General features: G+C 39.1%; 1 protein-coding gene across 9 annotated transcripts in view; it reads right to left on the bottom strand.

The window, feature by feature from the left end:
* The window catches only part of shank3b (SH3 and multiple ankyrin repeat domains 3b), a 48195-nt gene that overhangs the window by 21505 nt on the left and 14945 nt on the right, over window positions 1–11745 (bottom strand). For 4 of the 9 annotated variants that reach the window (XM_085769993.1, XM_085770001.1, XM_085769997.1 and 1 more), the window contains exons 2-10: window positions 9400–9571; window positions 7503–7706; window positions 5980–6051; window positions 5779–5893; window positions 4702–4853; window positions 1862–1991; window positions 1579–1616; window positions 1245–1361; window positions 995–1072 (exon numbers count right to left, since the gene is read on the bottom strand). In XM_085769993.1, coding sequence (XP_085626119.1) covers window positions 995–1072; window positions 1245–1361; window positions 1579–1616; window positions 1862–1991; window positions 4702–4853; window positions 5779–5893; window positions 5980–6051; window positions 7503–7706; window positions 9400–9567 — 1074 coding nt within the window. In that variant the 5' untranslated portion in view covers window positions 9568–9571. The remainder of the gene's footprint in view (window positions 1–994; window positions 1073–1244; window positions 1362–1578; window positions 1617–1861; window positions 1992–4701; window positions 4854–5778; window positions 5894–5979; window positions 6052–7502; window positions 7707–9399; window positions 9572–11745) is intronic. The other 5 variants (XM_085769998.1, XM_085769999.1, XM_085769996.1 and 2 more) reach the window with 3 other exon arrangements.

The raw sequence follows: 11745 nt of genomic DNA, 5'->3' as shown, positions 1-11745 counted from the left end.
TTATTTGACGCCTATCTCTATAACGCATTATAACCGTACTTATAATGAGTTATAATGCAGTTATAGCACTGTATAACTATAGTTATTAACACTCAAAAACAATCATAATGCTTTATAACAATAATCATAACACACTATAAAGCATTTTATCATGACTTATAAGGTCAGGTATTATAATATGTTATAATTGTTATTATAAAACGGAAAGGTGAAATCCGGCAATCTGATTGGTTGTTAACCGTGGTATAATGAGCATATACCACGGCTACTATTCTAAAGCCTTATCACAGCGTAGGCTATCACTCCGCCTCAGGCACGTATGACTGGTATGAATGGAAGTTGTTGTCATGTATCTATGACAGCGGACTGTTGCAATCCGTAGGAAAAGACAGCTGATGTTTTTACGATGTTAAAAAATGGACTAAAGTGGTTGAATTCACATGTTTAAGGTGAACTTTAATCTCCGGGGAGGGTTAACAATGCGAGAGTGGACTGAGCAGTGACTTTCACCTGAAAAAAAGCGGAGGAAAAGACGAGATGCAGAGCTACTTGGAGCTAACGTCTGGAGAGGTGGGACTATTTTTTTCACAGTGAGGCTATTTTATTGGATAATATGTATTTCTGGTTGAATAAAACTACATGAAATTGATTGCGTATCCCTCTTTCATATTGTCATTATTGGTAACCGTTTTATAAAAGCAATATAGAATATATCACAGTCCGTGATCTATGCTCATTATACCCGACGCGAAGTGGACTGTCGTGATATATTGCTTAATTCGCTGACAATGCCCACATCAATAATACATTATAAATATAGTTATAGTGTGTTTTATACATTATAGAAATGTGTATAACTATCATTATAAACAGTCATAAATTATCATAAGGCTTTATAACAATAAGCATAACACATCATAGAGCATTTTATAATGGCTTATAAGGTCAAGTATTATAATAGAGTTATAATACTCTATAATTATTCTGTGTTTACCTGAAAGGCCGTCTGGTTGTTGTAGTTCTTGATGTCCTTGTTGGCTCCTCTGAACAACAGAACTCTGGCACAACTGTCCTGAAAACACCAACCACCGTTTCATTAACAAGATAAAAATATATTTAAATAAAAACATGAAACGTTTGTTCATAACGAGACTGAAGAGAGAAAACAAAACAAAAACAAAACCACCTGATCTCTGACATCACAGTGTGTGTGTGTGTGTGTGTGTGTGTGTAAAGTGTGTTACCTGGTTGTAGAGTGCACAGAGGTGCAGTGCGGTGTTTCCTGATGCATTCTGGGAGCTCATGTCAGCGCCGTAGAACAGCAGGTGCTCCAAGTGCTGCACGTTACCATAGCGACATGCCTGAACTCACACACACACACACACACACACACACACACACACACACACACACACACACACACGGACACAATCATAATTGTACAGAGAAGAGGTTGAACTTATCAGTGCAGGTAATTAACTGATTGTGTGTGTGTTTGTGTGTGTTTATGTGTTAGTGTGTGTGTGTGTGTGTGTGTGTGTGTGTGTGTGTGTGTGTTAGTGTGTGTGTGTGTGTCACCTGGTGGATTTCCTGCCACCCGTTCTCATCAGTCATCCCTGCAACCATGACAACAAGGAATCTTTCAACAGTGAAGCACACTCAATGTTATTGGTCATTAGAAGTAGATGATGCACACACACACACACACACACACACACACACACACACACACACACACACACACACACACACACACACACACACACACACACACACACACACACACACACACACACACACACAGACACACACACACACACACACACACACACACACACACACACACACACACACTCCGTACCGATGCTGGCGTGGTCCTGCAGCAGCAGCTCGCAGCAGTAGGGGGCGCCGCCCACCATGGCCGAGTGGTACAGAGGAGTCAGTCCTCGGCTGTCCTTGTAGTCCGGGGACGCTCCGAGGTCCAGGAGGGTCTGAGGTCACCATGACAACATCATCATCATCATCATCATCATCATCCTGATCCTCATCCTCATCATCACACACTGCAAAAACTCAAACTCTTACTAAGAATATTTGTCTTTAACTAGTCGAAACGAATCTAATTCTACTTAAAATAAGACTCATCACATTAAGAAGTAGCTTGTTTTTAGACACTTTTTACTTCTTTCAAGCAGATTTTCACTTGAAATAAGTAGAAAAATCTGATAGTTGAGCAAGTTTTCTTATTTCTTATTACAAGCACAAAAAACTTTCAGCTTTCACTGGCAGATTTTTCTACTTATTTCAAGTGAACATTGGTTTGAAACAAGTGAAAATGATCTAAAAACAAGTTCATTTTTAGGTGATGAGTCTTATTTTAAGTGGAAAGAGATTAGTTTTGACTAGAAATGAGACATTTTGACAAGAAATAAGACAGATATTCTTGGAAAGATTTTGAGTTTTTACAGTGCATCATCATCATCATCATCATCATCCACACAACAACAACATGTGGCAGACGCTCAGTGAGTCAGTGAGTCATCTCTGTGTGTCTGAGGATCCTCACTGTTGTTGGGCATGTTACTTTTAAAAAGTAATTAGTTAAAGTTATTAGTTACTTTCCCCAAAAAGTAACTGAGTTAGTAACTGAATTAGGTTTTTTTTTTCTTAAATAAATGAAAATAAATACATTTTAAAAAAGTATATGCATCAGATTTGACTGCAGTATTTCTCAGATCAGGTTCGACAGGTTTTGGTACCGGAGTGAAAATCTGACTGAACATTTGAGTTGTTAAAAAAAAAAGAAGAAAAAAAAGAAAAAAAGATCATATTTTAACCATTGTGAGTCTTGTCAGGACTTTTGCTATTTTTAAGGGCAGAATTTTAAACTTAAAATAAATCTCTTCACTCTTTTATCGCAGATCTGATTAAATTTTATGATGATGTTTTATATTTTATTGCACTTTGAACTTCCTTGGTGTATAAAATGTGGAGTTTAATATGGGTCAGTGACAAATCTTTTAATAAAAATGCTCAAATATATCAAATTACTCGGACTTGACCCCCATAACCTCCGCTTATCTGGAACTAACCAACTCAGTCTTCCTCCTCCGCACTGTCGGTTCGTTCCAGATAAACAGTTTTTTTCGGACTACACTGCAAAAACTCAAAATTTTTCCAAGAATATTTGTCTTATTTCTTGTAAAAATGTCTCATTTCTAGTCAAAACTAATCTCTATAAGACTCATCACCTAAAAATTAACTTGTTTTCAGATAATTTTCATTTGTTTCAAACTAATTTTCACTTGAAATAAGTAGAAAAATCTGCCAGTGAAAGCAAGTTTTTTGTGCTTGTACAGTAATAAGAAAGAAAAACTTGCTCCACTATCAGATTTTTCTACTTATTTCAAGTGAAAATCTGCTTGAAAGAAGTAAAAAGTGTCTAAAAACAAGCTACTTTTTAATGTGACGAGTCTTATTTTAAGTAGAATGAGATTGTTTTGACTAGAAATGAGACATTTTGACTAGAAATAAGACAAATATTCTTGGAAAGATTTTGAGTTTTTGCAGTGTAGTTGATGGACTGAAAAGAAATGTATAGGCTCTATAACGTGTATTATTATTTAGTGACGGGAGTTCTTGAGTCAAGTGACGGTGACGTGTTATAACGGGGGAAACAATAACTTTTTTGATTACTTGTTACTGAAAAAAGTAGCTCCATTTATTTAAAACGCCGTTATCCCTACATCCACAGAACCAGACAGAACCAGATCACACTGAGGTCACACCACCGTCCTCAGGGTGTGTGTGTGTGTCTGTGTGTGTGATCAGACTATTTTCCCCTTTTTGCTTTATTTGCATTTTGACTCATTCTCCTGCCTCCGTCTGAACCGTCCAACCCTCGGGCCTCCTGACGCGAAATGATAATAATAAAAATAAAAGAAATGAACAGAAATGGGGCAAACACAGCGGCGGGCTGGTGCAGGGCCGTTGTATAGAGGAGAAAGGTGATGATAACTCTAGGGGCCCAGCGCCCAGTGGGGCCCATAAAAAACCCCAGTAGTCTAATCTTTGTATGACTGATTTATTCTGCGTAAGACCCTGACTAATACTCATAGTACACTGTAAAAACTCAACATCTTTCCAAGAATATTTGTCTTATTTCTTGTCCAAATGTCTCATTTCTAGTCAAAACTAAACTCTTTCCACTTAAAATAAGACTCATTACCTAAAAATTAACTTGTCTTGTCACAATAAATAGAAAAATCTGCCAGTGAAAGTAAGTTTTTTGTGAAAATAATTGTAATAAGGAAGAAAAACTTGCTCCACTATCAGATTTTTTCTACTTATTTCAAGTGAAAATCTGCTTGAAAGAAGTAAAAAGTGTCTAAAAACAAGCTGCTTTTAATATGATGTGTCTTATTTTAAGTATAATGAGATTTGTTTTGACTAGAAATGACATTTTGACCAGAAATAAGACAAATATTCTTGCTAAGATACTTGAGTTTTTGCAGTGTAATGCTGCATTAGCATCAAAACAAAGAAGGCTAAATAAAAAACGATAATACATACGTAGTCTAAGAAAAAAAAAAGGAAAAGTTAGGGGGAGGGGCCCACTTTAGTATTCTTTAAGGGGGCCCAGAATTCCTAGCAACGGCCCTGGGCTGGTGTGTGTGTGTGTGTGTGTGTGTGTTTCCTCACAGTGAGAGCGGAGCTGTTCCTGCAGAGGACGGCTCGGTGCAGCGCCGTGATGCCGTCTCGGGTCCTGAAGTCCAGGTGAGCTCCACCGCTGCGGAGGACTTTGATGAGCTCACAGCTCTCCTCCAGCTGGACGGCCAGAGTCAGAGGACACTCTGAGACACAGACACAGAGAGAGAGAGACGGTTATTATTACTGCAGCTCAGACACAACAAACACAACAACTCACAGAGGACACAACACACTCACATCCTCAGGTTATATCATATTAAAACCTCTATCAAAGCTCCATACAGTATAAAGGTAGATGTTTGTATTAAAGCTCCGTACAGTATAAAGGTAGATGTTTGTGTTAAAGCTCCATACAGTATAAAGGTAGATGTTTGTGTTAAAGCTCCATACAGTATAAAGGTAGATGTTTGTGTTAAAGCTCCATACAGTATAAAGGTAGATGTTTGTGTTAAAGCTCCATACAGTATAAAGGTAGATGTTTGTGTTAAAGCTCCATACAGTATAAAGGTAGATGTTTGTATTAAAGCTCCATACAGTATAAAGGTAGATGTTTGTGTTAAAGCTCCATACAGTATAAAGGTAGATGTTTGTGTTAAAGCTCCATACAGTATAAAGGTAGATGTTTGTGTTAAAGCTCCATACAGTATAAAGGTAGATGTTTGTGTTAAAGCTCCATACAGTATAAAGGTAGATGTCCATGTGTAGTGTGATTATAAAGCAGCTCTAGGTTCTATATTAATACTGTGAAAGTATCAAAGCCTCAGTCCTCAGAGAAATGCACACAGCCTGTATTCAGAAACTGAGCCTTAAAACCAGCCGTCAGGACTTCCTGTCACTTTGTGATGTCACAACTAAGCCCCGCCCCCTCACCACCTGGACCCAAACATCCATCCATTCAACACTTTTCAGGATTTGGTTTCTCTGAGTGTTTTATTCTGAAATCTGCTCTATTTTTTTATTGGATCACTTTAGAAAGCAGTCAAATATCTAAATCTGTGTGTGTCTGTTGTGTGTGTGTGTGTTGTGTGTGTGTGTGTGTGTGTGTAGTGTGTAGTGTGTAGTGTGTACCTGTACCTCCGGTGTCCGAGTCGTGGAAGTTTGGGTCGAGTCCTTTCTCCAGCCATTTTCCAACCTTCTCCACGTTCTTCTGATGAACGTGCTCCATGAAGCGCTTCAGGTTCGCCTGAACAACCACAACAGGTTCATCATCAAACACACACTGTTATAGACCCTGTGTGTGTGTGTGTGTGTGTGTGTGTGTGTGTGTACCTTGGTGTGCAGCTTGGCCAGTTGTTTATCGTCCACGTAGCTCTGTGTGTAAACTCTCCTCTTATAACGAAACTGTAAAAATAAAAACAGAGATGATCAGTCGGTGATGGAGCCTCGTTAAGGAGTTAATTAGTTAATTAATTAGATAGTTCTCACTGTTTTAAATATGTCATGTTACATCTGTATTTTATAATCGACAGTTCAATCAAGGATCAGCTGATCATGAATCAAAGACGCCTCATTAATTTCAGCATCTTTAAAGAATGAAATAGGATTGAAAAATTTGTTATTTTTCTTTTCATCATCGATTAAGCTTTTCTCAAATAATCATTTATACTTTTGTCTATAAAAAGTCAGACAACAGTAGCCTAGAAATCTAGCTGCACCCTAGCAGCAGCAGATCTATTTGCTCCGTAGCTGGGTCTAGAAACGAGCCATAGGAACTTTTTGAGTCTCGATGTGTATGTGTACAATACATATATATGTATGCATATATATATAGGTGATAGTTTGAATGTGTGTATATATGTATAGGTATATTTTATATTTTATATATTTTTTTATTTTATTCTTTTATTATTGCTACATCTGTCTACTTTAGCTGAGTGCTTTTTTTTTTTTTTTTTTTGGAATGTTTGGAGCGGCTGACAGATGAATTTCCTTCGGGATTAATAAAGTATTTATCTATCTATCATCTATCTCGAACACCGTTTGTGTTCACCAATCACAGCGCTCTATCTGTTTAGTGAGTCGTTGGGCGGCTTAACGCGATGGCGACATACATTTTAATTGGCTTGTCAGGCTAACATCATCCTGCTCTTTGCTCTGATTGGTCGTAGCGCTACCCTATTGGTGCAGTTTGAAAGACAGCCTTCATCCCGCCCCCTGGATTGAGCCGAGGTCTACCGGTCGTTTCCAGACTAGACATTTTAATGATACAGTCTGGATGGTCAGGCTAAGACAACAGTGAAAATTTGATTGATTGACCACACACTGTTTCATCACTGTGGCCTTGTCTAAATTTCACAAAAAACTTCATCAATGCATAAAGATAAATATTAAATATTTGATCCACCTACAGTGGATTTAAGTTATAAAAACTATACTTTCTTCTGAAAACATTAAATTGAAATTGATTATTTCGATGTATTCTATTCCATAATGAATTTTTGCAACACTGAGCAGAACTTGTCTCCTAAAACAGCGTTTTTTTCTAAATAATGTGAGAAATCATGTAAAAAAAAAAACACAAAAAAAACATAGTGTTGCATTGCAAAAGTAGATTAACATTTATTTCACATTTGAGTCCAGATTTATTTCCAGATTTTGATGAAAAAATACAGGTTACACGTCTTGACATTGAGATGCATCTTGTCATTGACCCGTATTTTGAACATGACGTTTCCTCGTTCGGTTCCTGAAGTCGATCTGATCCGGTCCTGATCCGGTCCAGATCTCATCACCTATGAGGTCACAGTTTGAGATATCTACTCTACGTCTCGCGCTCTGATTGGCCGACTCACCTCCAGGTAGGGGATGGGAGTGATGGGGGGGAGGGGATACTCCTTCAGCAGACGCTCCTCGTCCAGAAACTTTCCGGCTCGGCCGTTGAACGCCGGCTGGAAGAGACCATAGTTCAAAACATCCGACAGAGACTGAGTCAACGTCACCAGAACCCTCTGCTTACTGGTCCAAACTGGTAACTCTGGGTCCAACCGCAAACACTTCTGAGGGAGCCAGAGGGAGACAGAGAGACAGACGGACGGACAGAGAAAAAGAGACAACACGGAGACAAGGGACAGAGGGACAGAGACAAGACAGACATGTTTGTGCTGCTGGTTCATTCATGTCGATACATAGATACATGAACACTGTGTGTGTGTGTACATGTGTGTGTGTGTGTGTGTGTGTGTGTGCTACGTCTATGTGCACGTGCAGTGGTGGACAGTAACAGAGTAAATTTACTTGAGTAGTGTACTTAAGTACTAGGGGTGGGAGAAAAAATCGATTCACATAGATATCGCGCTATCTTTTTTGACGATTTTTATTCGATTTTTTTTTTTGCTTTTTTTTTTGTTGTTGTTGAAATTTTTTAAATATTGTGAAATGTGTATTTGTTAGCCTCTTTTACATACAGAGAGTACAGGTTTTGAAAAGGGTTTAAGTTCACTTTATAATGGAGTATGTTCATTTATAGGCTCCTACAGTATTTGTGTGCAGATAAATGTTAAAAATGCTAAAGACTAAAAATCGAGAGAATCGGCAATATCGTAGAATCGCAATTTAAATCGAATCGCCATCCAAAAAATCGTAGAAGAATCGAATCGGAAGAAAAGCATATCGTCCCAGCCCTATTACATATCCAGAGGATTTGTACTTTACTTGAGTATTAGATTTCTTTGGTACTTATTACTCTTACTTGAATACATTTCCAAGACAAATATTTTTACTTTTACTGGAGTTAATTTCTAGGAAGGCTGAAAAGTACTGGTTACTTTCAGGTCTTTTTCTAAAATCCTATTGGACACAAGCTGTGTTTGTCTGTGAAGGAAACCCTAACCCCTAAAAGCAGCACATCAGTGCAGCTGCTTTCAAAGAGTTCATTCTCACTAACAAGAGTTAAAAGCTCCTTACATTCATTTAGAAACAATTATAGTAATTCATTGATGTGAAAAATAAGAAATTTACTCTTACTCTTACTTTTACTTAAAGCAGAAGTAAGCGATCCGGGCGTTTTGGCTAATGCTGCGTTCCAGGCAGGCTTTTGAAACCGTAAATTACAGCTTCAAGTCACAACTTACGACTTTGTAGCGTTCCAGGCAACCCACTCGTGTTTCTCCGACCTGTTTTACCTGTGAAAGTCACTATAACGGCCACTCGTAACTTCCGACCCGTGAACTCGTACCAGATCGAACTGGTACGACTTCACAGGTCGGAAAAACACGAGTTACGGGTTGCCTTGAACGCACCATAACTTCTTGTCAGCCGACGGAGTTAGCAGCCCCCGCCCTCGTCATGGATCTATTGGTCCTCGTCCCTACGTCACCACATTCACGCGCATCCCTTGGCTGCACACACAGAGAGGACTGCCCCTTTATGCCGTTCTCGCTCCTCATTGGATAAAGGTTGTAGGATACGAGAAATGTTTTCTCCTGGGCTCAGAGCAGAGCAGAGTGACTGACAGACCCGTGTTTCAGACCAAACACTCTATAGAAGTGATTGCTGTCGGAAGATACAACTATTTAAGACTTATATTAACACAAAAATATCGCTTACTTCTGCTTTAAGTACCTTTAAAAGCAAGTACTTTTTTACTCTTACTGCAGTAACATGTCGCCTGAGCTACTTTTACTTGTAACGGAGTACATTTTGACCAGTAGTATTTGTACTCTGTCCATCTCTGTGCACGTTGTGTGTTACCGTCTGCTGCAGGTCTGGGATGCCGATGCGGACGACGATGCTGTTTCCAGTGGGGGTGTCATCCGCGTCGTCGTCCCTGGCAACAGCAGAGCCTGTCGGGTTGCCGTTAGTAACCGCCTGTTGTCGCGGGCGATCATGTTTGGTGTCAGCAGCCGGACTCAGAGGCATGTGGCTGCAAGAGAGACACACACACACACACACACACACACACACACACAGAGATTCATCATCAGAAACTGGATTAAAGTGATTAAAATCATTAATACTGCAAAGTAACTGAGTAAATGTACTCGATTACTTTTCTCTTCCTGCTTCTTCTGCACATTTGAAGGAAAATATTGTTATTTTAATGTGTTTTAATTGATCCAGCATCTTCAGTTGGGTTATAGATGAACAATTAGTTGATATTAGTTTATAGTTTATTCATATAAACACGTCAAATGTTGCAACTTTTCTGTTAAATAATTTGTATTTATTTATCATTTTTGATGTCTGGATGTTTGGACAAGAAGCGGTTTGACTCTGTGTTATTGATTAATAGTGATTGATTGAAAAATAACCTCCTGTTTTGATCATTTATTCAGTGAATCAGTTGTTTTCAAGCAGAAATAACTTTATTTAAATGTTGTAAATTGTAATTGCAGCTTTTCTTTGACTCCATTAAAACGGGTGTCTGTCCATCACAGGGACATGAACAGCTGGATGAGACATGAACAGCTGGATGAGACATGAACAGCTGGACTTCAGACATTACAGTAACAGTTTGTTGTTTCTCGTTAACGTGTCTGAGTCCAGACGTCCTCTCTCTCTCTCTCTGATCGTCTGCCGACTCTCATCTGACCTCCACCTTCTACTCAGCTAAACAACGGCCTCGGGATGTTACATCACTTCCTGTTTTTCTCCCTCTGCTAAATGTCCACTCACGTACACACACACACACACACACACGACACGCACACAGACACCGACACACACATCACAGTCTCAGAAAACAGTTGAATCACCAGTTACAGCAGGTTTAGAGCTGATTTTTTAATTTGAGAAACAAACAGGATCCAAGGGAACTCTTCGCTGATACAAAAATATACGTCGTCTCTTCTGATTTAAGAGGAAACTGGTTCGTCAGCTCAACGTTTGAGGATTTATTAGCCACAGTGCTAATTTTGCTAACCACTGCTAACGTTGCTATGTGAACATTGTTGTCACGTTAGCATAAAAAACAAAACAAAAAACAAAAAACTGTTTTCTCGTGATGATTTAGGCTAAATGAGGAAATGAGCCAGACTTATGTCTCTGTGCTGAATATTAAAGACCAACCAGGCAGCGATTAGCCTAGCCTAGCTTAGCTTAGCTTATTTTAGCTCATAGACTGAAAAAAGTTAGACTTACTTTTTTTTAGCTTAAATGTTTTGCCTACTAGGCCTAGTTTGTCTGTATTTAGCAGATTATGGCTTCATGTTTTCTTAAAAAAGTCACATGGTCCTAACTTGTTAGCATGCTAACATTAGCATTTAGCACAAAGCCCCTCTGTCCGTCAGTAAAGATGGCCGTCAATTCTTCATCGATCAGCTGATACAAAGTCTGCAATGATTCTCAATATTGATTAATCTGCTGATATATATGTATTTTCATTTGTGTTGTCCCTAAATCCCAAACAATAAAAGTTCATGATGATGAGCCATTTCTGCATTTATTTTGTGTTTTATTTTGGTGAACTTCCTTTAAAGCAATGCACAGAGGGCTTGCGGGCTATATCTGTTTGGCAGGTGTTGCTGGTCTGAAAGCAAACAGAGTCTGTTTTAAACGGGACATATTATGGAAATATCACTTTTTGAAGGCTCTTTAACACGTAGGCTATTTGGGTGTTTGGCTTCCGGCCCCCAAAATGTGAGAATTGACAAAAAAATCTGTAATTTTTAGGCTCTCTGGGCCGGATTTACTAAGATCCCAGATAGCGGGCGCTATATTGTTTGCGCACGCTATAATATTGCGAGTTTGGTTAGTGCACGCAAAACAGGTGATCTACTAAGAGTAACCCGCTAAATGAAAACACGTGCAAACCGCAATATGTAAATGAGGGTTTTGCGCGTGGTAATCGTTTCCGCCATGGAGAGAGTGGACAGAGAGCTGGACGGACGAAGGGACAGAATGACATTTGATCCGATGCATACAATGACAGCATGTGTGTTCATCTCTCTCGCGCTCTGTTTAGATAAATAAACACAAATCGCTACAGGGCCCAACTCGTCATATAGTGACGAACAGGCAGCAGCTGCAGCGACAATCACGCACCTATAATGTGTGTGTGTGCCGCCCATGATCGAGTGGATTAATAGAGAGCTCAGG

The sequence above is a fragment of the Trachurus japonicus genome, chromosome 23 (genome assembly GCF_045865225.1).
Source record: "Trachurus japonicus isolate A0001 chromosome 23, Traja_1.0".
Taxonomy (NCBI): Eukaryota; Metazoa; Chordata; class Actinopteri; order Carangiformes; family Carangidae; genus Trachurus; species Trachurus japonicus.
Note: the sequence above shows the minus strand (reverse complement) of the source record. Positions and strands in the feature narration are given on the sequence as shown.